This window comes from Pituophis catenifer, unplaced genomic scaffold (assembly GCF_029215685.1).
Source record: "Pituophis catenifer annectens isolate HBS135680 unplaced genomic scaffold, rPitCat1.0.hap2 SCAF_3, whole genome shotgun sequence".
Lineage (NCBI taxonomy): Eukaryota > Metazoa > Chordata > Lepidosauria > Squamata > Colubridae > Pituophis > Pituophis catenifer.
Window position 1 is genome coordinate 200,285,080 of NW_027256883.1, and position 27,278 is coordinate 200,312,357.

General features: G+C 42.2%; 1 protein-coding gene across 1 annotated transcript in view; it reads right to left on the reverse strand.

The window, feature by feature from the left end:
• Positions 1–457: 457 nt before the first annotated feature.
• CTCFL (CCCTC-binding factor like) overlaps positions 458–27,278 on the reverse strand; it is a 39,198-nt gene continuing 12,377 nt past the window's right edge. The window contains exons 4-10 of the mRNA XM_070940076.1: positions 26,143–26,276; positions 18,494–18,614; positions 14,978–15,127; positions 11,085–11,245; positions 8,386–8,568; positions 3,438–3,561; positions 458–594 (exon numbers count right to left, since the gene is read on the reverse strand). Coding sequence (XP_070796177.1) covers positions 458–594; positions 3,438–3,561; positions 8,386–8,568; positions 11,085–11,245; positions 14,978–15,127; positions 18,494–18,614; positions 26,143–26,276 — 1,010 coding nt within the window. The remainder of the gene's footprint in view (positions 595–3,437; positions 3,562–8,385; positions 8,569–11,084; positions 11,246–14,977; positions 15,128–18,493; positions 18,615–26,142; positions 26,277–27,278) is intronic.

Below are 27,278 nucleotides of genomic sequence, written 5' to 3' on the forward strand. Positions count from 1 at the left end.
ATGCACGAAAGGCCTTGCGCATGTGCAGAGTAGGTGCATGCGCTCACATTTGCGAATCGGTAGTGAAGGTAAGTGAATCCCACCTCTGCCTGACTCTACGTTAACATCTAAACCTGACCTGGAGATGAATTCGCCATAAAAAGCAATGGGGGAACATCGCCACGGAAGAATAAACTGATATCAGAGCTTAACTCCAACTCTGGTTAACTAAAACACTAAAGCCGGAAACAATGGAAAGGGTCTCACAGAATGGAAAGGATTCCACATATTTAACCATGTAAAGACTCCCCTCTGTATATAGCACTATCCAAACAAGACCAAAAGACAAAGCGGTGAGCAAAATTTAGCCCTTCAATAATTATACGAGAAAACATCGCAGATCTCCATCTGGGTTTTTATGCTCTTCTAGAATGGAAGCCACTGCTTTGCAAGCAGAAAGAAGAAGGAGCAAACAGCACTACTTGTCCATCAAATTGAAGATGGTCTCACAAGTAATTCCCGCTTTACTGTCATTCAGGGCAGTTTCTTTCTTCTCCCATGCTTCGTGAGAAACACAGTACGGGGTGCAGAACGGAGTGTTCACACAAACAGCTTCTTGAAGAGAAAAAATAATCAAGATGAATATGGACATTTGCTAAGAAGGCTCCACACTCATTTGCACTACTCAAGTGACCCTGACAACACAGATAAATCTCTAGGTGGCCTCAATGTCTCACTAAAAGGATGCAAATGACCAGCTGTCTGCAAGGAGTATAAATCCTTCCATTTCCCACTACTCAGTCGGAGTTGAAGATGCTTCTTGGATGAGAAGCGAAACGTCTTCAAAAAACCCCCCAGAAAGTACAGTTGCCTGTTCAAAAAGCACCTTTGGGACAACCATGATCTGGATGACTGAGAATCTCCATAGGCAAACCTCTTTCTATAAATTCTTATTTTACAACCCTATAATCCCTTAATTCGAGGTAGAGTCGAGGCGACTGGATGGAGCCGAGCATTTACTGGCTGGATGCCCTTCCTGATGCCACGTGGAGTTCACAGCAGATATTTTCTTTGTACCCTGAGAGAGAAACATCTGTCGCTGCTTAGGATTGAACTCTCAATCTTCCAAGTGAGAGGTGAATGTCTCCATCACGCTGCTCAAAACAAACCCCTTTCTATGTCCTATATTATTCAGGACACCTCCACCCCCCCATTCTCCAACTACAAGTAGTCCTTGAATTGTGACCAATTCCTTACAAACTTCATGAAGTTAAAACGAATCCCAAACACTACTTATAACTAGGTCCTGGCAGCTATGCCCCCTGCCCACAATCACATGACTATACTGGGAGCGCTCAACAACAGGTTCACATTTATGGCTGTTTGAAGTAGCCCTGTCACTGCGATTTATGATGTTTTTACTGGAAACTGGCATTTACTTCTAGTTTCCAGCAAAATCTGCCCGATAACCAAGAATGTGTTCGCTTAATAACCATGGTGTTTGCTCTACAACTGCTGCAAAACAAGGGGGTCAGTCACATGATGTCCCACTTTACAACTGTCACAATGTATGTTATAATTTCCAAGCTTGATTATGTATCCATTGTAGAAAGTCAAAGACTCCCTGTTACAGTTTTTTGGGACAGCTATAGATGAAAGGATGTGGCAGGAAGCCCAAAATGTATGATTTTTTTTTTTTTAAATTGCAACATGATGATAAGGGTCTCTGGGCTCATTATGTAAGCAGACAGAATACTTTTACACATGACTTCTGAAACTGAAAATACTCTGCATGCTTCAAACTGATTAATGATTATATTTTCCTTACCAACCTTGGCCCTAATTATACCAATAAAACTGTCATTGGGGAGGGTGGCAATGAATAATTCTGAATATTATGGGGAAGCAGAGAAGGCAAGTTCACCCGTCTCTGTATGTCTGAAAGGAAGAAGATTAAAAAGGGTGCTTCTAATGTGTAGCAGCTTATTGTGTGCGCAAGCAAAACTAACCAGGAAAAAAGTTTAGAACATGTCCATCAAACATAACAACAACAAATGTTGATAAGAAAGACAAAGTCTGGATAATAGACATTGCAGTACCTAGAGACGCAGAAGAAAAGAGAAAAAAACTACAGAAAAACACAAAATACAAAGATCTGAGAATAGAAGAACAACTGTGGCAAATGAGAGTAAAGACAGTACCAGTAATAACAGGCCCCTTGGATGCAATCCCAAAACATCTGGAGCACCATTTGAGCATCATTGGCATTGACAAGATCACCATCAGTCAATTGAAAAAGGCAACTTGGAACAGCTTACATCCTGCGGCAACATCTGTAACACTGTCAAACAACTGTCTATAGAGATTCTCAATCATCCAGGTCATGGATGTCCCAAAGGTGCTTTCTCAAAAGGCAATCAGAGTTTCTTGTTTTTCTTTGAAGACGTTTTGCTTTTCATCCAAGAAGCTTCTTCAGCTCTGACTTGGATGGTGGGGAATGGAAAGATTTATACTCCTTGCAGACAGCTGGACATTTGCATTCTTTTAGAGAGTCCTTGAGGCCAGTTGGAGGTTTATCTGTATCGTTAGGGTCACCTAAGTGGTGCAAATGGCTGTGGCGCCTTCTTGGAACTGTTGAAAGGACTGTGTTGTAGACTGGAGATAGATGATGTGGCCTCAACGACTCTCTAAAGGATGCAAATGACCAACTGTCTGCAAGGAGTATAAATCTTTCCGTTCCCCACCATCCAAGTCAGAGTTGTGTGTCTTATACTCTGAAAAATATGGTATTTAGTGCAGTGATGGTGAACCTTTTAGGCACTGAGTGCCGAAAAAGGAGCGCGAGCACGTCTGGGCTGCAACCTGGGCACATGCGTGCACCCGAAAATGAACTTCTGGTTTCAGTTAATGAACTTCTGGTTTCAGCCAGCTACTCTTCCGGGTTTCAGGCACGCATGTGCACGCAACGATCAGCTGGCTGGCGCGCATGTTCACCCAGGAAAATGGAAGACCAGCTAGAAGATGTTCTAGTTTCCAGCACTGCCGCATGCAAAAAGGCCAGCCGATTGTCGCGCGTGCATGTGCTCCAGAAACCCAGAAGAGGAACAGGATACGCCACACGTGCCAGGCGACATGGCTCCACGTGCCACTTTGGGCACACATGCCACAGGTTCGCCATCACGGTTTTATTGAAAAGCTAGTGTCTTTTTTCTTCTTCACATTTATTGAAACAGATTTTAACATGCAGATGCATTGATGGCTTATCTATTATTGCAATTTTCAAAATGTGATTATATCTGTGCTGGAATTTTACTTATTATAAAAAGGTAAGTTAATGAGGGCCTTATTTTATTTTTTTATGTGCAGATTCTAAACCTGGCCAGGAAAAAACCAAACACCCTTTCTTGTCAAAAAAAACCTTTCTTGCCGTGTTTCATTGTGATCATCTCATTTATTACCTTCTTGTTTGGCCACAGGATGACTTCGCCTTTCTCTTTTCTTCCTCTTCTTTGCTTTGCAGGATGGAGAGCTTTCAACAGCTCTTGTCTCTCTGCACTTTTCAGTATGCTTGAGCATGTTATTCTATACAGGAAGAAAGGACCAAAAGAGAATTTACCCAACCATTTAAAAGCATGAATGCACAGTGTTTTAGGAAAGGGAGAAATCTTTAAGTGCCCTTCCTTAGCCAGCATAACCATGTCAGCAAAGCTGAATGGAATCAGAGTCTTAGGTGGCAGGAGAGGGAAAGTTGATATACAGGCAGTACTCCACTTATAGCAATAGCATTTAGACTTATATATCACTTCACTTTACAGCCCCCTCTAAGCAGTTTACAGAGTCAGCATATTGCCCCCAACAATCTGGTACTCACTTTACCGACCTCGGAAGGATGGAAGGCTGAGTCAACCTTGAACCGGTGAGAACTGAACTGCCGAACTGCTGGCAGCCGGCAATCAGCAGAAATAAGCCTGCAGTACTGCATTCCAACCACTGCGTCACCACGGCTCTTGTGACCAACTGTTTAGCATTGGAAGTTAAGACACACCCACAAAAAGGTACTTATGACCCAATTTTGATGTTTTGGCCATTGTAGTGCCCCTACAGCCATTTGAACAAAATTTGAGTGCTTGGCAATCTGTCCGTCCTTACGACTGACTGAAGGGATGCTAGAGTGTCTCCCCACTTGTATTTGCCCGATCCCACCCCACAGGCCTTCCTTGCAATCACTCCCAAAATGATGCCTACTTCTGGGGCAGAATCACATGGCCTGCTGATGGGTGGCTGAGGGGCAGAGCAGACTGTTCCCCTTTCCCAACATGATCTCTGGAGCTTCTAGAAGATCTACAGTATGTAACTGACCAACTGGTGATGGGGAATGGAGGGTGTGGGACCCCGGTGGGGTGGGAAACAGGCCCAAGGGACCTGTAGGCGCCTCACTTAAGAACCATCATGGCTTGCAACTGTAATAATCGGCAGGCTACATTACATTCGTAAATCAAGGTCTACCTATGCAACCTCAAAATAATTATCTCAGCCCTGCCAGGGAGAGCACCCCAGAATCCTTGCTGCAAATGTGACAGTTGTTGTCCTTCTTTTATTAGTGAAATACAAAAGGTGTCTCAACATTTTCCCATCAGCTCTTGTGAGCAAAGAAATGGAGTGGAAGTTTTCTCTGGATTTCTCCAGGTTAAAGAGAAATTCTCCAATAAGCTCTAGATTTAGATTTAGACAATTTAGAAGTACGCCGCCTACTGTCTGACCTAAGCGTAGTACAAAAAATTATCTGCTACGTTATACCTGTCAATGACCACTTCAGCTTCAACCGTAATAATACATGAGCACATATTACATACAAACTCAAGGTAAACCGCTCCAAACTCGATTGCAGAAAATACGACTTCAGCAACAGAGTGGTCAATGCCTGGAATGCACTACCTGACTCTGTGGTTACTTCCCCAAACCGCCATAACTTTAACCTTAGACTGTCTACTGTTGACCTCACCCCATTCCTAAGAGGTCTGTAAAGGAGGCGTGCATAAGCACACCAACGTGCCTACTGTCCCTGTCCTAATGTCCCTATTTATTTGTATCCTTATCCTGTACTCATAATCATGTTTATACTTATATCTGTTATCTTATACATGTCTGACAAACTAACTAACTAACTAACTAACTAACTAACTAACTAACTAACTAACTAACTAATTAACTAACTAACTAACTAAACTACAGGAAACACTTTTGGAACATTTCTTTTCCCTTTTATGCTCTACAATTGTGCAATCCCTTCCTAGACTTCTGGTCTCTTCCCATGTCCCATTTATCTCCCTGTCCATGGCATTGGCATGTGGCATCTTTGTCAGCCTTATTAGATAGACCAGGCAGGAAAAAAAGCCAGATAAGCAAATTCTGCTTTATTGTAAAGCTACATTAATAGACTCTTGCAAGTCTGAAAGTACAATTCTCCTACTATTAACGTTACAGCCTGAAAACCTAGGAAGGTTTCCTTCTGAGCCTCTTGCCATGCCCACAATCCACCTGCGGGCTCTGCTGTCTCTTATCTGACCATTCCCTAAGAGACATCCCTCCGCCCCCCCCCCCCTGGCCCGATCTATCAAAGTCATTCCCACATACCATTATTCATTTGCAGAAAATCAGCTGACAACTGCAGCTATCCATAGTTTCCCTGGGAATGATCCAGCTGCAGACTCAGCAGTTATGAGTCAATGTAAAATGTCCGCAGTGGCTGAAAAATGTCTGGGAAATTAAGGCCTGCACAGCAGCTGATTTGGCATCTTCCAGGAAGTACAATTATACTTCTTGTCACATTGGACAACAAAGATCTTGTTTCCTGAACGCCTTTGGGTGTGTCTTATAAATTTTTGGCTGCTAACCAAATGCCAATCACGTAATGTGATTTTTGATAACGTAATTTTTCCCAGAGAAAGAGCCTTTTCTGTGGAGGCACCTACCCTTTGGAACAGGTTAACCCCAGGGATACGAATGATCCCAGATCTTCGTACTTTCCGTCGTGCACTTAAGGTCTTTCTATTTCACCAAGCCGGGCTGGCATAATCTCCTCTAATAGTTCTAAATCTTTATGCAGAAGTTTCTTAACCGATGGACCAAATTGGCTTAATCATCTTATATTCACATTTTATATGTATGTTATTTTAACTGTTCACTGCCCTGAGTCCTTCGGGAGAAGGGCGGTATAAAAATTAAATCAATCAATCAATCAATCAATCAATCAATCAATCAATCAATAAATGTTTTATAGAAATCTTCTCTTTTTACAAAATGGCAATGAACACCATTTGGTAGCTGCTGGTTGAGCTGAAGAAATGAAAGAAACATACGAAAACAAGGGGCTGTGGTTGAAGCACATCCAATACACCAAGTGCAACTGGGATATCTGTGGAGATCTAAAAGTAGTGATTCTGTTGCTTGGAATGCAGCTCAGCTATAGCAAGTACTGTTGCTACACATGTGAATGGGACAGCCCTGTAAGAGAATCACAGTGGTCAATGCCTGGAATGCATTACCTGACTCTGTCGTTTCTTCCCCAAACCCAGGGGTGAAATGCTCCCAGATCGAACCGGATCGCCCGGTCCGGTAGCTATCTTGGCCATTGGTTCGGCAATCCGATAGCAATGGCAGAACAAAGTTCCGCCCATCCGCCCGGATGTCATTACTTCCTGGTTTTAACCAGGAAGTAATGAGTTTTTGACCGTCTGCGCGCATCCGAACCAGTAAGGAAGGTAAGTAGATTTCACCCCTGCCCAAACCCCCACAACTTTAACCCTAGACTGTCTACTGTTGACCTCACCCCATTCCTAAGAGGTCTGTAAGGGGCGTGCATAAGCGCACCAACGTGGCTACCGTCCCTGTCCTAATGTTCCCTTTTATTCATATCCATTTCATGTATTCATAATTATGTTTATACTTATATCTGTAATCTTATATATGCTTGACAAAATAAATAAATAAATTAAAAATAAATAAATAAAAAATAATATCCATCAATGCTGGTGGACTACTGGATACTCCAGCAAGATGCTTTGAATATTGAGTGCAAACAAGAATCAGCAGTAAAACACTTTTGACTGTGTTTTATTCACGCAGCGTGTCAGCAACATTATGCGATTAAATACATTATAGCCATTAAAAGTTAATTTCATGTCTCAAAATTCCTATGTAATATGGGTAGTCCTCAATCGACCACAAACGAGACCGAAATTTCTGTTGCTAAGTGGAACATTTGTTAAATGAGTTTTGCCCCATTTTACGACTTTTCTTGCCACGGTTGTTAAGTGAATCACTGCAGTTGGTAAATTAGCAACACGGTTGTTAAGCAAATCTGACTTCCCCATTGACTTTGCTTTGTCAGAAGATTGCAAAAGGGGATCACGTGACCCCGGGGACACGGCAGCCATCATAAATACAAGTCAGTTGCCAAGCGTCTGAATTTTGATCATGTGACCATGGGGATGGTGCCACGGTCGTGTGAAAAACGGTCACAAATCACTTTTTTTCAGTGATGTTGTAACTTTGAATTGTCACTAAATGAACTGTTGTAAATCGAGGACTACCTGTACAGGGTTTCTGAAATTATATTTGGGTTCAGTTTGAAGGGGTCTATCATAATCACCAAAAGTTTTTCAAGAAGCAAAACTTTTGGGGAAAAAAATGTTGTCCAGTGAGTCCACAGGTATTTCACGAGAAGAGTCCTCCACTCCTCTGCTTGCAACAGAATCCCTTATGCCAGGAGGCTTGAAAGTTTGGGCTTAAGACAACTTAGAACTACACCGCCTTCGGTCTGACCTAAGTGTAGTACACAAAATTATCTGCTACAATGTCCTACCTGTCAATGACTACTTCAGCTTCAACCACAACAATACACGAGCACACAACAGATACAAACTCAAGGTAAACCGCTCCAAACTCGACTGCAGAAAATATGACTTCAGGAACAGAGTGGTCAATGCCTGGAATGCACTACCTGACTCTGTGGTTTATTCCCCAAACCTCCCAAAACTTTAACCTTAGACTGTCTACTGTTGACCTCACCCCATTCCTAAGAGGTCCATAAAGGGGATGTGCATAAGCTCACCAACGTGCTTACCATCCCTGTCCTAATATCCCCATTTATTCATATCCTTATCCTGTATTCATAATCATGTTTATACTTATATCTGTTATCTTATACATGCTTGACAAATAAATAAATATAATAAAATAAATTAACCAGCATGGGGAATCAGAATTGAGCACATCAAATGGCAGCCCAAATCTGGGACAGTGAAAATCTGTATTTGCACGGAATCCACTGAGTACAAATATTGTTCTCCAGCTGTTGTGCATATGGTTACAGACCTCTTCAAAAAGGCAAACAAGTCACCTTACCCAACGTGAATAGCCCTTGCCACACTTGGGACATGCATAGACCTTTGGCTCAAAGCTGGAATCGTGGTGTTTCTTGAAGTGAATGGTTAAGAGCTGTTTCTGCCGGAAGCCCTCATTGCAGGAGACGCAAACAAAGGGCTTCTCACCGGTGTGCATCCGCTTGTGCACAATCATGTGGCGTTCCTGGGAGAAAGAAGACTTCATCAAAACAAAGCCAAGGATTTTGCTAACAAAGCTGCGTAAATGCAGAATTATCCCTCAGATGCTAAACAGTGACATGACCGATCCACACCGTTTACAACTATTTCCAAGGCCTCTCCACTGGTTTTTTCAAAGCTACCTGCCCAGTTATCTATGGAGATTTTCAGTCGTCCAGGTCATGGTTGTCTCAAAGGTGCTTTTCAAAAGGCAACTGGACTTTGTTTTTGTTTTTTCCTTGAAGACGTTTCGCTTCTCATCCAAGAAGCTTCTTCAGTTCTGAATTGTATTTCAGAACTGAAGAAGCTTCTTGGATGAGAAGTGAAAATGTCTTCAAGGAAAAAACAAAGAAAGGAAGTCCAATTGCCTTTTGAAAAGCACCTTTGGGACAGCTGGCACAGTTATTTCAAAATGATACAAGACGTCCTATTGTTATCCTTTAACAGCTTAATGACCCTACTCTGAGAATGAGATGCAATGGAGCTACCTGCATATATATATATATATATATATATATATATATATATATATATATATATATATATATATATATATATATTAATTTGATTTATATGCCGCCCTTCTCTGGAGACTCAGGGCGGCTTACAATGTGCTCAGCAATAGCCTTCATACTTTTGTATATTTTTACAAAGTCAGCTTATTGCCCCCACAAACTGGGTCCTCATTTAACCTACCTTAGAATGGATGGAAGGCTGAGTCAACCTTGAGCCTGGTAAGATTTGATCCTGCAGAAATTGCAGGCAGCTGTGTTAATTACAGGGTGCATTAAACCACTGTACTACCAAGGTTCTTAGGCTGTTATATATTAAATTGTGTGTGTGTGTGTGTTTGTGTGTGTGTGCTTACATGCATGCATACACACAGACACAAATACACACTAGTAGTCCTCTCTTAGTGACCACAATTGGGACTGGCAATTCTATTGCTAAGCTCTGCAAACACTAGGTAGAAAATTACATGGTCACAATTGGTTTATGACCTCACTTTCCCTTCTCTATAACTCTGCTTGTTGGAAGCCAGTTGCAAACTACTCAAATGATGATCATGTGACCACAGGACCCTACAATGACTGTAAATGTGAGGCTTGATCGCAAAGCTGAGGGGAGGAGGTTTGCACCTTTGTAAACTTTGAATGGTCGCTGAACAAGGCAGTTGATAATTGAGAAGTACCTGTACTGCAGATATTCTTAAAGGGTGCCAGAGGATATTGTGTCACAGTATAAATTTGTACCCTATGACTATCATTAAGTGTTGTACCTTATGATTCTTGACGAATGTATCTTTTCTTTTTATGTGCACTGAGAGCATATGCACCAAAGACAAATTCCTTGTGTATCCAATCACACTTGGCCAATAAAGAATTCTAATTCTAATTCTAAATTCTAAACCTGCTCTTTATTAGGCTAGCTAGACATACCTAGCTCCCTTAGCCGTTCATCATATGCTTTATCCTCAACACCTTTTATCATCTTTGAAGTTTAACACACTACTATATAATCTCCAAACGAGATGTTCAGTTTATTTCAATAAAAGCAAATATTTTAAAAAAGGAAAATCCATGATTGGGATAATTTAAAGGGGGGGGGCAAAGAAGAATCAAGTTATATGTAACATTATTTCTCTATCTCATACCTGCTAGAGTGGCCTTGTTTTTATTTATTTATTTATTTATTTATTTTGTTTCTATCAGTTCTGAAGTTGGTATTTAAGCAACCAAGATATGTGAGGGCAACCTGGCTTTGGAATAAGACTACTTTCAGCAGGAAGAAAATTCAATTCCTTCTGAGGTAAAGCCACCTCAGAAAATAGTTCTGTCTTGTCTAGAAAACCAGGAATTAATGGCTAATGATCCAATCTCACCCAATACAATTTTGCTCATCTTCACTCTGGCTTTTCAAATGTTAATTGTGACATCTGTCAAGGTGCCTGGGAGAGGTGCATTTTTGCTCTAAAGAGGAAGTCACAGACCACACAGCTTAGCAATAATTCCTCCCTTTTGCAACAATAAAGTCTGATATTCCATAGGAGTTTGTATCAGGAAACAGTTACATGACAATGAAAGCCCATATATAACAGAGAGTTGAAAGAGATCTTGAAAGTCTTCCAGGCTAGGGGTCTCCAACTTTAGCAACTTTAAGACTTGTGGACTTCAACTCCCAGAATTCCTCAGCCAACAAGCTCCTTGCTGGCTGAGGAATTCTGGGAGTTGAAGTCCACAAGTCTAAAAGTTGCCATGGTTGGAGACCCCTGGCCTAGGCCAACCTCTCCCCCGAGGTTGAGAGAGCCATCCAAATTTTAGTTCATCCTCAACCATGGAAACTCCCTGGGTGACTTTAGGATAGTCATTCCCCCTGCCCAGCCTACCTCACAGCGTTGTTGTTGTCAGGAAAAATTGGAGAAGGGAACGCTGAGGTCCGCCAAAAAAGGGAAGTCTATAAATCTGATCAACAGTAATCAGAGCTGGGCCATCTCATAAATACCTGTTTGCACATGTAGCTGCATTGATCACACTTGAATTTCTTTTCATTTCTATGTATCTTCTTGTGTTGTTGCAGAGCGTAACGCTCGTGGAAGGCACTATCACAATAATTGCACTTGACCGGTATCTCAATGTAAGAATGCAGGTTTCGCAGGTGGATACCTGTAACAGGAGCGATAGGATTTTTACATTTTCCCCGCAAATGTTTTGAGCCTTCATATGGATTTGCCTTAATAGGTCACAGTTGTTGAGTCTCAAGCAGATGTATTATACAGACAAAAAAGACATTAAAACAAACTTTAACCTCACATGAATCCCATGTAGTGACTATTATATCCATAGAAAGAGAAAAGTCCTGGTGGCGCAGTGGTTAGAATGCAGTGTTGCAGGCTGACTCTGCCCCACTGCCAGTAGTTTGATCCTGATCAGCTCAAGTTTGACTCAGCCGTCCATCCTTCCGAGGTCAGTAACATGAGGACCCAGATTGTTGGGGGAAATATGCTGACTGTCAGAGTTCTGACCGATGCCCTAATTAAATCATGAGCCTCAAGCCAAGCTTCAAAAGAAATCCAGTTATTTATTGTGAGCTTCATGTTGGCACATTCCAAATTAAGCCAAATCTGACCCCACCTAATTTACGTTCCAGCTTTGACCCTGTTTCCCCCCTCCCCCCAAGGGATTGATGTGTCATCAATCACATTTTCCAATGAAGCAATTTTGCGGGTTGTAGAGATCACTCCCCTCCGGCCACTGTGGGTAACCGTGGAGACAGCCTTGACAGAGATATGGCTGGAATGTGCTTTTGTTTTGACTGACGTCTGCCTCGCGGCAGCTGCAGACTTGCTTTTCCCATCCCACTTGCCTATGGCAACTCGAGAGCAGGTCAGGGATGCTTTGCGAGTTGACACTGACTCTCTTAAGCACTATGCTTTGTTAAGCACTTAACAACTCATAACCATTCATTTAGTGATCATTAGAATTAGGAAATCCAGAAAAAAATTGAACATGCCCAAACCCCCATGAAAAAGTAAAACAGTTTAATATTTAAGCAATGATACAACCTGAATTGCACCTAAGGAGTTTGTGAATTGCAAATACATTTAGTTAAAAAGGTAATATGAAACTGACTAAATGACCTCAAGGGAGATGCACCAACTGAATTCTGATTAGGATTCAGATTTAGAGACTTTGCAAGAAGGAAGAGAGGGAGGGAGGGAGGGAGGAAGAAAGAGAGGGACAGAGGGAAGAAGAAGGGAGGAAGGAAGGAAGGAAGGAAGGGAAAGGAAAGGAAAGGAAAGGAAAAAGAAAGAAAGAAAGAAAGAAAGAAAGAAAGAAAGAAAGAAAGAAAGAAAGAAAGAAAGAAAGAAAGAAAGAAAGAAAGAAAGAAAGAAAGAAAGAATGGAGGGAGGAAAGAAGGAAGGGAGGTTTCTGATTAAGAAGAGCAATAATTCGTGCCCTCTTTTAAATGTACAAAAAGCAAATGCAAAGGATTGGTTTATGGATCATATTCACTTCCTCCCAAGTAGCCAAAAGGTGGTGCTATTTCGCTTTCTTACAAAATTCAGTCCTGAATCCAGTCTCACTAAAGAGCTGGGGGAAAAATATATTGATCTTTGCAAAAGCATCTTCCAAAGAACTTACATACATATAGCATTGAAAGAAACAGAGAAAATCCTAAAAATTACACATTTAGTAGTCTTCCAGGTACCCGATGTGATCCCCTGGCTGGGATTATAATGCCTTTGGTCAAGGTGGTTGGGAATTTGGTAAGATATAATCTCAAAACACTGGACAGTTGGAAAGGCTGTATTAATCCTCAATTTCTTGCCATCGACTTTTTTATTCCTCTGCAGAGTCTCCCTTTTAAGATTCCATATTTTGGTTTGTTCACCTAACAATCTATCAGTGGTGGGTTCCTCCTGGTTCCGCCGAGCCGGTAGCAGTGACAATATGACGTCACCGAACCGGTTCTGCCCCACCACGTTATTCTTACCTTTTATTTGGCCCACCCCCAATCTATTGCTGCCTCCTGAGTTCCAGCTGATGGGCTATAAGGAAAAACTTTTTAAACTCTTGCCGTGGGGCTTCAAAGGGCCGCCCTACAGCTGATCGGTGGTAAAAGGCAGTTTGGTGGTAGACCAGTGCCTCCAAAAACAAATGAGTAGACTGGTGCCTGCAAAAATAAATGGGTAGACCAGTGCCTGCAAAAATACATGAGTAGACCAGTGCCTGCAAAAATAAATGGGTAGACCAGTACAGCTCTGCAAGCAGTTAAAAGCCTGGTAGACCAGTACCTCTGCTAAATCCTAAAGAATTGTCACATGACCATCAAGCCCTGCCCACAAAATAAGCCACACCCACAGAACCGGTAGTAAAAAAATTTAGAACCCACCCCTGCAATCAATTTGTGTTCTAAAAATCTGGGCCTATGGCATGGAGTATTAAAACAATGTCACAACAGTGGCTGAAAACAGAAGAGCCTTGGTAGTACAGTGGTCTAAGGCACCCTGTTATTAAGACCAGCTGCCTGCAATTACTGCAGGTTCGAATCTCACCAGGCTCAAGGTTGACTCAGCCTTCCATCCTTTCTAAGGTAGGTAAATTGAGGACCCAGTTGTGGGGGCAATAAGCTGACTTTGAATAAATATACAAAAGAATGAAGGCTATTGCTTAGCGCATTGTAAGCTGCCCTGAGTCTCCGGAGAAGGGCGGCATATAAATCAAATTAAAAAAAAAAAAAGACTCAGGCTATGCCCATTTTTACATATGTGTTGACAACTATAAAAAGAGGGCAGGTTTTCGATTGCACAATTGCAGTGCCGTCTTGGTTTTATTTTTTTTGCCTCTACTGTGGATGTCCCTGGCCTATTGAGTACTCATCTTTCACACGCACAGAGACTTCTTCTTGAAGCCACTTCTGCATTAATGAAAGTCAACTAAGCAAATGTTCTGTCAGTTTCTTCTAACCATCACTGGGATAAAGACTTCTCAAGTGCAGCTTTTTAATTGCTTCACATACATCAATGGGGTTGATCACAAAATGAAGAAATTCTGAAATGTACCTTATTCACCTCAAACCCTGGGAATAAACCCATCAAAGATGGCATTGATGTACTGAGTGTTTTGCTCTCTAATAGTTTTCAAAGTCACACTTGTCTTCTCCTATTTCATGCAGGTTAAAATCCTACTTAAACCTTACATTTTCCTAATGCTTTCTCTCAGAGATATATCTTGCCTGCCTTGCAGTTTGATTTGAAGGATTTGTAAAATTAATAGGTCGCTTCTCTTGATGGTCTCACCTGCTTTTCCCCTGTACAGTTTTAAAATGTATATTAATCTTCAGGCTCAGAGCTTAAATCAAACGACACATACAGTAGAATCAACCCTGAGCTACATATATTCTCATTTATTGGCACAATGGCATCTTTTTGCATTGTACTTATATCCATGTGCAAGTGTACTAGAGCACACTTGCAACGGGCCAAGAAGGACTGGAGAACATAATGAGAAGAATTCAGGGCAAAAAAATTCATCTAAAAAAAATATATCAGTGAAAATTAAAAATAAAAAGGCATTGGTGACTTTCCCAATTAAAACACAGGAACTGAGAACCTAAAAATCTCAGGAAAAAAACGAGTGTGAAAATGTCAGAAAGATGCTAAGCCCAAATGATTGATATCGGACATAGAAACAATGCTCACTGATCACATCTTTGAGGGAGAAATCAGGTTTTATTTACAGCAAAAAGAGAAGAGCTTGCTTTGGAAGTTAATGATCCAGAGCACAATACTTTGGGGATAGATTTATTAAGTCAAGCTGGATACTGATGGTGACCTTCATTCTTTATGTACTTTTACAGAAAGATTTTGGGGGAAAAAAAGTTATGAAACTTACTTAAATCGCCTTTCCGGGCAACGGATGTGGCACAGTGTGGACACTGGTGTTTTGGTACATTTTTCCCATGTTTATGCAAAACATGGAACTTCAAAGTCCCAGCCTGTGTGAATCTGGTTTTGCAAATCACACATTCAAAGGGTTTTTCACCTAGAAGGAAACACATACTTGTAAGAATTGGTGAATTAGGGAGCTGAAAACGGTAGCATATTTTCCAGATCCTACTTTTTGCATGCACACCCTGAACTGATGCTGCATCCATGCCCCTATAAACACTGTGGGGCTTCTGTAGGATTTCTGCAGAGTTCAGCTTCTGTTACGGTAGAAGAAAAAAAGGCTCCAAGCATGAACGCCTGAGCTATGGGACAGATGTTTTCTCACTGATGGGAATTTTTGCCCATCTGACCACCTAGAGATCTTCCTTGGTTCTCCTACTTCCTTGCCACCATTTCACTGATCTCCATTTAGAATAGGATAGGATAGGATAGGATAGGATAGGATAGGATAGGATAGGATAGGATAGGATAGGATAGGATAGGATAGGGTAAGGTAGGGTAGGGTAGGGTAGGGTAGGATAGGATAGGACAGGACAGGACAGGACAAGACAGGACAGGAGTGGAAAGTTCCTTGCCACCATTTCACTGATCTCCATTTAGAATAGAATAGAATAGAATAGAATAGAATAGAATAGAATAGAATAGAATAGAATAGAATAGAATAGAATAGAATAGAATAGAATAGAACAGAACAGAACAGAACAGGAGTGGAAAGCAGAGTTGGAAGAGACTTTGGAGGTCTTCTAGTCCAACCTCCTGCTCAAGCAAGAAATTCTATACCATTTCAGACAAATGATTGTCCAATCTCTTCTTAAAAACCTCCAATGTTAGAGCATTCACAACTTCTGGAGGCAAGTTCTTCCACTGATTATTGTTATTATCAGGAAATTTATTCTTAGTTCTAGGTTTCTTCTCTCCTTAATTAGTTTCCATTCATTGCTTCTTTTCCTGCCTTTAGGTGCTTTGGAGAATAGGTTGACTCCCTCTTTTTTGTGGCAGTCCCTGAATTATTGGAGCACCGCTATCATGTCTCCCCTAGTCCTTCTTTTCATTAAACTGGATATATCCAATTCCAGCAACCATTCTATATATGTTTTAGCCTCTAGTCCCCTAATTACCTTTGTTGCTGTTCTCTGCATTCTTTCTAGATTCTCAACATCTTTTTTAAATTGTGGTAGCCAAAATTGGATACAGTATTCCAAGTGTGGTCTTAACAAGGCATTATAAGGCCACACTTTTATTATTGTATCGAGCTTTAAACAGATTTACACTGCAATTCCTCCCCATTACATCACGCTTTTTCAGGCCTTTTTTGGGGCCTTTTCCAGTCTTTTTTCAGTCTGTTTTTGAGGCTTTTTTTGGCCAGTTTTTGAGGGAAAAAGGGCCGAAAAAAGCCTCGAAAATGGTCTTAAAAAAGGCCTGAAAAAGGCAGAAAAAAGGCCTGAAAACGGAGCGTGTGGAGGCCAAAAAACGGCTGGTGAGTGGGCGGGGCTTTGGCAATATTCGGTCTATAAGATGCACTGACATTTTCACCCCCTTTTGGGAGACAAAAAAGTGTGTCTTATAGTCCGAAAAATACAGTAATGGCAAAGTCGATCACTGGGCAGTACAAAAGTGCCCTTGAGTTTGTGAGATGAAGCTGTTGACCATACAGACCTATCTCCATCCATCTTTTACTCATGGATTTACTGCTGAGAGCATATCAGTTTCATTCATCTTTCCGGGCATATAATTACACTGAGATTTTATTTACTTTGGCCAGCATGCAAAAAATATATTCCTTAATCCTGTTCAAAAACAGTGTCTTTATCCTGCTTTGCTATTTCAACAGGCCATATGTCCTCGTTTCTTCATAGCAAGTCTCCTAGCCTGATTTCCTATTCTGTCAACCACTGAATCACAGAATTATAAACCTGAAAGGAATCACAGGGAACATTTAATGTAATTCCCTATAATGGGCAAGAAAACCAAGCAAACTGTCTAGGACAGGTAGCTGCCCAGCCTCTTATTCCAGAAATGGAGAACCTGCAAAATGCCCTACATTTATCACAATAACACTTAGACTTATATACTGCTTCAGTGTTTTTCAGCCCTCCCTAAGTGGTTTACAGCGTCAGCATGTTGCCCCCAACAATCTGGGTCATTTTACCGACCTCGGAAGGATGGAAATCTGAATCAACCTTGAGCCAGTCAGGATCGAACTGCTGGCAGTCGGCAGAATTAGTCTGCAATACTGCATTCTAATCGCTGCACCACCACGGCTCTTCATACAGATATTAGCATCGGGAAATTTTCTCTTCTATTTAAATGAAATTTTGCTAGTTTGACAATTTATACCCTTATTTCTGGTTCTAGTTTTTGTGGCTAAGGGAAGCAGCGGTCATTCTGTTTATAGCTTTCCTTTACACAACTGGACATATGTACCACCTCTTCCTTTAGTCTTCTTTACTCCAGACCTAACATGCCCTCAAGTCTTTAGAAGCCAACTCTTCTTCCATTGAACAGAAGAGAGCTGGAAGGGACCTTGGAGGTCTTCTAGTCCAGCCCCCTGCCCTAAGCAGGAGAACCTATACCATTTCAGACAAGTGACTGTCTAGACCCGTGATGGCAAACCCACGGCACGTGTGCCCAGTGGCACACGAAGCCAGTCACTCTCGGCACACACAGCCTTGCCTGTTTATCTTGTGGGTTTCTGGCACATATGTATGCGCGATGATCAGCTGTCCTTCGCGCGCGTGGCAGTGCCAAAAACCAGTGTGTGCATGTGCGCCGGCCACCTGATTGTCGGGTGCACATGCATGCCAGAACCAGAAGTTCAGATTTTCTGGAGCGCGATCCTTTCGCGCACGTGGCAGTGCTGAAAACCAGCCTGTTCATGTGTGCCAGCCAACTAATCACCAGACACACATGCACACTAGAACCTGGAAGTTTGGCTTTTCCGGAGCGTGATCCCTTTGTGCACGCAGCAGTGCTGAAAACCGGCCTGCGCATCATCGGGCACACATGCGCGCTAGAACCCAGAAGTTCGGCTTTTCCAGAGCATGGCCCTGACGAGTGAGCGACATTTCCGCACAACCTTTTCAGCACTCTGTGTCGAAAAGGTTCGCCATCTCTCATCTAGACCCTTCCTAAAAAACTCCAGCGATGGAGCACCCATGATTTCTAAAGGCAAGCTGCTTCACTGGTTAATTGTCCTCACTGTTTGGAAGTTTCTCCTTAATTCCAGGTTGCTTGTCTATTGGATTAGTATCCAAATAATTTTCTCTTGTTTTGTCTCCAAATCCACTGAATACCCGACTTTGCTATTCTGGAGTACCATCTGCTTCCGACTGTTCCTCCTTGCTTTTTTGCTCACGTGCCTGTCTTTCTTCCTTTAGTGGCTCAGCATCTCCTAGCCCCACAGGACCAGGCATTAGCATTACTCTGCTTTAATGGCAGCCATTATAGTTTTAATACGTACCTGAGTGAGTTACCATATGTCTTTTCAATTTGTAAGTGTCCCTACTAGCATAGGAGCACACCGTACAACTGTAAGGACGCTCTCCTGTATGTGAGCGGATGTGGCGCTTCAGTTTGCTGGCCTACAATTTACAAAAGAAGATTCTGAATTACAAGAGCAGAGAGGGTGCTGCTGAAACAATTCACCATTAAAAAAGAAGCTGACTTTTTAGAAATGCTGTTAAGTGCTTGTCACTAGAATTTGCTGTTGCATCTTCTAAAGCAGGAGTGTCAAACTCAAGGCCCAAGGGCCTCCCCTGAAACAGCAAAGGACCAGCCCGCGGTGCCTCTGCCAGCAAAAAGGGAGCCGAGCGGGCTGCACGCAGCCTCTCTGGGCTCTGTTTTCACTGGCAGAGGGCTGCAGGAGGCCATCGTGGCTGAAAACGGAGCCTCAATGAGTGACGTGGAGCTGGCCACGCGTACCCTGGCCATGTCCACCCGACCCCCCAAGATCAAACACAACTCTGATGCAGCGGTGAAATCCACTTACCTTTGCTACCAGTTTGGGAATGGGAGCGCATGCATGCCTCTCTTGCGCATGTGGTGAAGGTCAAAAACAGGACGTAATGATGTCCCGGTGGGTGGATGGAGCCTCCTGCTGCCAGTGCTACTGGTTTGCGCAAGCTGGATAGAACCGACTGGATTTCACCGCTTTTCTGATGCGACCTTCAATGAAATCGAGTTTGACACCCCTGTTCTAAAGCAAGGGTCTCCAAACTTGGCAATTTTTTAAGACTTGTGGACTTCAACTCCCAGGATTCTAGGAGATGAAGTCCGCAAGTCTCAAAAGTTGCCAAGTTTGGAGACTTCTATTCTAAAATACTGCCTTCCAAACTAGGTCTCCTGTTTCTCTGCCTTAATGGTGGTTCTATTAGAATGAATCCTAACTGTAAGAGGAAAAATATTAAAGGTCCAATTATGCAAAATTGTTTTTTTTTATAAGACAATAGTTGGTCCTTGACTTACAACCATTCATTTAGCAACCATCCGAAGTGCAACAGCACTGCAAAAATTGCCATCTGACCAATACTCACACGATTGTCTCCATAGTTACGTGATCAACCTTGAGGCTCTTGGCAAACCAGCATGTATTTGCAACAGTTGTAGCATTCAATCATCACGCAACTGCTATTTGCAGTCTTCCCATCCAGCTTCTGACAAGCAAAGGTCTATGAGGGAAGCCAGGTTTGCTTAATGACTGTCTAGTTCACTTAACAGGGACGTGGTGGCTCAGTGGCTAAGACGCTGAGCTTGTTGATCGAAAGGTCACCAGTTCAGTGGTTCGAATCCCTAGTGCCGCGTAACCGGGTGAGCTCCCGTTACTTGTCCCAGCTTCTGCCAACCTAGCAGTTCGAAAGCACGTAAAAAATGCAAGTAGAAAAATAGAGACCACCTTTGATGGGAAGGTAATAGCATTCCGTGCGCCTTTGGCGTTTAGTCATGACGGCCATATGACGACGGAGACGTGTTCGGACAGAGCTGGCTTTTCGACTTTGAAACAGAGATGAGCACTGCCCCCTAGAGTCGGGAACGAATCGCACATATGTACGAGGGGAACCTTTACTTTTATTCACTTAACAACTGCAGTGTCTGCTTAACAACAGGCCAAAAATGTCATAAAACTGAGTGTGGCCACTTGAACAAGCACCTTGATTAGCAACAGATTTTTGTGGTCCCAATTGTGTTGTACGTTGAAGACTATCTGTAGTAGAAAGTCTCAGATTAAAAGAATAGAATAAAATACAAACCTGATTTCCTAATTCTGTATTAGTTTTTTTTTGGTAGTTCCCTTTATGTTTGTTTATAGTCTTGGAATCAATTGTAATTAAGAATAGTCTAAGGTGCTGCAGATTTCTTTATAGAAAAAAATGTCCTTATACAGGTAGTCCTCGACTTATGACCACAAATGAGCCCCAAATTTAAGTTACCGTATTTTTTGGAGTATAAGATGCACCTTTTCCCCCCAAAAAAGAGGGTGAAAATCTGGGTGCTTCTTATACTCTGAATGTAGCCCCGCCCAGCTTCTCAAACGGAGGTTTCAGAGGCTGAAAAAAGCCTCAGAAACGAAGCCTCAGGAAAAAAGCCTCCAAACAGAGCTTCAGAAAAAAAGCCTCAGAAACAGAGCTTCAGAGGCTTTTTTTCTGAAGCTCTGTTTCAGAGGCTTTCAGAGGCAGAAAAAGAAGTTTTTTCTGAAACAGAGTTTCAGGAGTTTCCGAGGCAGAAACCCCCTCCCCCCCAAAAAAAAAATCAAGGCACAGAGCTCACAACCAAGGAACCTGTTGCTAAAATTCACCTTTGGGAACAGCTGACTGGGGGTATTCCAGGAGGCCAATTCATCCACCAATCAGCTTTTTTCTTATTTTCCTCCCCAAAAACTAAGGTGCGACTTAAACTCTGGTGCGTCTTATACTCAGAAAAATATGGTAAGTGAGAAATGTGTTAAGTGAGTTTTGCCCCATTTTACGACTTTCCTTGCCACATTTGTTAAGTGAATCACTGCAGTTGTTAAATTAGTAACCCGGTTGTTAAGTGAATGTAAATCACGTGGCTATGGGGATGCTACAACGGTCGTTAAGTGTGAAAAATGGTCATGTCGCTTTTTTTCAAAACTGTTATAACTTTGAATGGTCACTAAACGAACTGTTTTAAGGCAAGGACTCCTTGTACTCAACAGCAACAACATGGAGGCTGCAGACATCTTTCTTGGCTAAAAGTTACATACCCCCCCAAAAAAATGTGTTCAAGAAATATGCAGCCCAAATTGTTTCTGGTTTGTGAAAGCTGCATACAAAATGATGCATGCTAGAGCAAGTTGTGTGTAAATGGTGTATTACAGACAGTTATAAAGAAAGAAAAGCACGCAGTGGCTTGAATGTGCATAAAAACCCTATAAACTATGGCCAATTATGCAAATTGCAAAGCAAACCTGAGCAATTGGTGATTTTGTGAGTATATGCAGCATAATAGACAACAGATATACACAGATCCTCACATCTTTTTATATTACTCCCCTTTTATTTAATATTGCTTCACCAAGTTTATATGTTGTTTCCAAAAATGAAAAAAAGAAAGAAAATATTGTTTAAAGAACTCTGCAATCTGCTCTCCCTTGGCTGACTTCTCATTAGTTTCTAAAAAAAAAATCAATGCTAAGGGCTCCTGCTTCATCCATGGAACATTCACAAGAATATTTTAACGCTGATTAGAAACAAACCACTATTTTTACAAGAGTTGAAAGGGGTTTAAGCTTCTTGTCTTTCTTTCATCTGGCAAGGCAAACAGATTTCTGAACATGATACAAAATCTATTTACCAGAAGCAGGAATGAAATGCAGGTATTAAGACAAGCCTCAGAGGCTCTTCCCAAATCTCCCTGCTGTCTGAAATATGGAGGATGACCTCAAACAGGGATTCCGGGTGGCCATCTTGGTTTTCATTCAGTATTAGATTAAACCCCGTATTTGCTTAATACTTCTAGAATGTATTTTGCTGGGATTTTGTTGTCCTTGCTTTAAAAAGTATCTCACAGAGGCTTTTTTTCCTTCCATGTAAGGCGTATTCCTTATAAAGAATTAGCACTGCTGTTTAAGAAAAGGACAAATGTTTAGCAAGTTTGAAAGGGATAAAGGTGAAGAGTCTGTAAATTGAGTCCTACAGGGAACAGTTAAAGTTCTGAATATATTTAGCCTATAGAAAAGACAATTATAAGTAGCTGTTTACAAACCAGAACTTGGTTATTAAACGAAAGAGCTCACTAAGTAAGTGAACAGCAACTGTTCTTGTGATTTTACTTCACCTTTCTTTTGCTTTACAGACTGAACCACCCTCTGAACCACCCTCAAAAAACCCTGTGCCCCCCCCCCCCCGCATGCCCAGCTAGGCAGCATGATCATCAGAGGCTTTTTTTTTTAACTTTTAAAAGCATTTTTTCTACAACCTCTTCGGCAAAAAAAATGCTTTTAAAAGTAAAAAAAAAAAGCTTCTGATGATCGCACAGCTCAGCTGGGATCGTCAGAGGTTTTTAAAAGCATTTTTTCTACAACCTCTTCAACCAAAGAGGTTGTAGAAAAAATGCTTTTAAAAGCCTCTGATGATCCCAGCTGAGTTGCCTGATTGTCAGAGGCTTTTAAAAGCATTTTTTTCTACAACCTCTTCAACCAAAGAGGTTGTAGAAAAAATGCTTTTAAAAGTAAAAAAAAAAAAGTTGGCCATGCCCACCCAGTCACATTACCCCCCCTCTCCCCCGAACCTCCATATTTCAGGTGACTGAAAGACTTTGAGAAGAGCCTTTGAAGTGTATCTTAGTACCATTTCCCAAAAGGAAAGATATTCAGGTTAGATATCAGGAGAAACTTTCTGATTAAGCAACGTGTCAGCCAGTGGAAAAGGGTCTCATAGTGGGTTTATGCAATAGCCATGGCCAACTACTGTGGCCAACTCACCACAGCCAACTCAAAATAGGACAACTCACTGCGGGACAAGAATTACACTAATATTCATAGAAATGATGGAATAGAATCATTTTAAAAAAGGATGTAAAAGGAGGGACAGAATGAAATGTGAATGGCAAAAATTAAAATATTTTTTAATTTATTTTAAATAATTAAATAGAATTGTTAAATTGTCCCACAGCGAGTTGTCCCATGGCGAGCTGGCCATGGCGAGTTGGCTGTGGCATTGTCCCATTCCACTTACAACAGATTGCTAGTTCTCCTTTGCTTAGGGTCTTCAAGCAGAGGCTGGATCAGATCTGGCTATTTTACAGCCCCCAGGTCACATCCGGCCCTTTGTCTGTCCAGACAGTGTAAGATCAATCAGAAATTAGCAATCAAATAAAAATAAGTGTATGCCATGCACACAATACAATTGCATTGCTTTTAATTGAAAGGCGACTGCTCCCCCCCCCAATTTATGTATATGTGTACATGCCTATACACCTTCACAGCCCCATTTGGTTCAGCCCTCCACAACAGCTGTACATCTCCACCCCAGGCCACCCCAATGATGCCCTTGAAGTGATGTCCCAGTGCCTGGAGGCTGTGCGGATCTGGATGGGGAGGAACAGGCTCAAGCTCAACCCTTCCAAGACTGAATGGCTGTGGCTCCCGGCATCCCGATATAGTCAGTTGACTCCATCACTGACTATTGGGGGCGAGTCTTTGGCCCCCACAGAAAGGGCTCGTAATCTGGGAGTCCTCCTGGATATGCAGCTGTCCTTGGAGGAACATCTGACAGCTGTAACCAGGGGGACCTTTTGTCAGGTTCGCCTGATTCGCCAATTGCGGCCCTTTCTTGATCGGGATTCCCTGTGCACAGTCACTCATGCCCTCGTCACCTCTCGCCTTGACTATTGCAACGCTCTCTACATGGGGCTCCCTTTGAAGAGCACCCGGAGGCTCCAACTGGTCCAGAATGCAGCAGCGCGGGTAGTGATGGGAGCAGCATGGCGCTCCCATGTAACACCGCTCCTGCGCAAGCTGCACTGGCTCCCAGTGGTCTTCCGGGTGCGCTTCAAGGTGCTGGTTATCACCTTTAAAGCGCTCCATGGCATCGGGCCTAGCTATCTTCGAGACCGCCTGCTGCTACCGACGACCTCCCATCGTCCTGTGCGCTCCCACAGAGAGGGCCTCCTCAGGGTGCCATCAGCCAATCAATGTAGGCTGGTGACCCCCAGGGGGAGGGCCTTCTCTGTGGGGGCACCTACCCTCTGGAATCAGTTGCCCCCAGAGATAAGGAGAATCCAAGACCTTAGTGCCTTCCGCCGTGCCCTTAAAACCCACTTTTTCCAGCAATCTGGGCTGGCTTAAGAAGAAATTTTAAATGTTTTAATTGGTTTGTATTTTTAATTTTGGGCCAAATTTATATATATTTTAACTGTTTTTTAATATTTGTATTTTATGTTTTTTAATTCTGGCTGTACACCACCCTGAGTCCTCAGGGAGAAGGGTGGTATATAAATTTAAAATAATAATAATAATAATAATAATAATAATAATAATAATAATAATAATAATAATAATAATAATAATAATAATCAGTTCCAGTCCCCAGTTTGGGGACCGGCGGTGGTAGTGGTGGTGGGAGAAGGAATGGTTCTGTGAGAACGGTGGGCAAGCAAACACACGCAGCTCGATTTGTGTGAGTGGCAGAGGTATACACTGATCATGCAAGTGGAGCTGCGCGCTTGCCCGCCGTTTGCATGGCCCAGTCCAAATTGGGCTGCGTCCCAAGGGGTGGGGACCTGTGCTTTAGTAGATCTTAAATCCAAGTTTGGTTAAAGAACTTAGAACATAGTGTTCTGCCCCAGCTACAGACCCCAAAGAATGCAGCACACACAAAGTCTGTAAAAACCTTAGTTTACTAAATTAAATCAGTCTTTTTCAAACAAAGGCTGTTAATTAACTTTCTTAACAGCCTACAAGAATCCAAAGAATAAATAATCGTAATTTTACTATGGTTGGCAGAAAGCCCAGAAGCAATTTGCAGAGAACTAAGATCCAGACGCGAAGGAGTGAACGAAGTTGTTCCCTGCAAATTGCTTCAGTCCTCGTCCTTCCTTAAATAGGCTAAGGGAGTGGCCAATTAGCCCCAAGCCTTACTCTCAAGGAGACCTCCTCCTGAGGAGCCACTCCTGCCTTTTGGCAGTTCTGCGTGCTCGTGCATCGAGAAGAGGCTCCTCCTCTTCTTCCTCTTCACTTATGGGAGCTTCTGGAGGTTCTGAAGGCCCTGGCTGAATCCCCGCCTCTGGCACCACATCTTGTCCGACTCGAGTGCCAGCTGCACAGGCTGCTGGCGCAGCACCACACCAGCCTCCTCGCTGTCTGAATCAGCTACTAGCTGCACAGGCCGCTGATGGGCCACAACACATAGAAAAATATGGTTGGAAAGGATCTTGAAGGTCTTCTAGCCCAATCTGATTTAAGCAGGAGAACCTACACCAGGGCTGTCAAATTCCTGGCTCAAAAGCTGGATGTGTCACGTGCTGGCAATGCCCACTCCCAGTTTAGCGAAGGGTAAAAAAATCCCAATACATCATGTGATGCTGCCGCGACGATGTGAGTTTGACACCCCTGACCTACACCATTCTAGACAAATGGCTGTCCAACCTCTTCTTGAAAACCTCCAGCAATGGAGCACCCACAACTTCGGCAGGAAAGGCATTTCACTGATTAGTTGTTCTCAGTGTCAGGAAGTTGCATACAGATAGATTTAGAATAACAGAGTTGGAAGGGACCTTGGAGGTTTTCTAGTCCAACCTCCTGCTTAGTCCAACCTCCGGCTTAGTCCAACCTCCTGCTTAGGCAGGAAACCCTACACCTGAGATCCAACCTAGAACTAAGTTTCTTAGTTCTAGGTTGGATCTCAACCACACTGCAGCCTAAGGTCATGCCAGCCTAAGGTCCCATCCACCCATCCCTTCTAATTGCAATGTGCAATTGCAATGGGGGGTGGGGGGGAGGGAGAATTTTTCTTACTTTTACTTTTACATTCTCTACCAACTATGCTTCTAACTAAGGGATGGCAGTGCCTCTTTCAAAGGAAACCTCATCTTTCTCTACCCAGTCAAGGGAGGACTTTGCAAAATGATTCTGCAGAGAACAATCCGTCTTACCTCTACGCTGCAGTAGTTACAGATGGAGCATTTAAAGGGCTTCTCCAGAGTATGTTTATATCGCTTGTGGCGGGAAAGTTCCCCCACTGTCACAAAGGCCATATCACATTCATTACACTTGTGTGGCTTTGTCCCTGCAAAAGGGAAGCAGAGTTTCAAAATGTATTCAGTGGAAACATTTAAATCCAAATCTACCTGGAATACTGAGAAATTTGTTGCGATAGCCGGCTGTTAGTTTTACATCTACCTAGGCACAGAATCCAATAAGGTGGAAAATGGCTCATCAAACACTTCAAAGCAACGTAGAAATACTGTTAATGTTAGTGCATAGGATTAGCATTTTTTTAAAAAAAGAAAGTTAAAATAACAGGTGGCAGAGATGAGGTAAAGCAGCATCAGGTGTGCAGGAGATACATAGTCCTGATTTTGTTATAGTGGGGAAAGTAGGAGGAAAGAAAATTAAATGTGTTTGCTGCCTTGAGTTATTTTTAAAAATAATAAAGGTGGGATAAAAATGTAATAAATACCGTGTTTTCCCCAAAATAAGACCGGGTCTTATATTAATTTTTGCTCCAAAAGATGCATTATGGCTTATTTTCCAGTTAGGTCTTATTTTGGGGGAAATACAGTACTAAATGCCTCCGTCTACTGATGATCTTAACTGGGGTTTATTTTTGGGGTAGGGCTTACATTACGAGCATCCTGAAAAATCATGCTAGGGATTATTTTCCGGTTGGGTCTTATTTTCGAGGAAACAGAGTAGAATAAATTAACTTGGGAAACGTTAATATATGGATGTGATTTACTTTTTGAATGTGACTTGTTTTGAAGTGTGAGGACGCGTTTGTGTTTGGCAACTGAAAGAACACAAAGTGAAAAACAGCTAGACTGAATGAAAAACTACAAGGAATTAGTCTATTAAGTATGTCTGGGAAGGAATCTGATAGAATTTGATTCAAAAGGGAATGAAAGGGTAGAATGAACAAAACGGTGTAGAAATTTGGTAAATAAATAATAAACAAAGGAAAATAACAGCGTAGAAATTTGATAAATAATAAAGGCAAATAAATAAGTGTAGAAATTTGATAAATAAATGTAAATAAAATCTGAACTAACACTATGGCTTTATGCCAGAC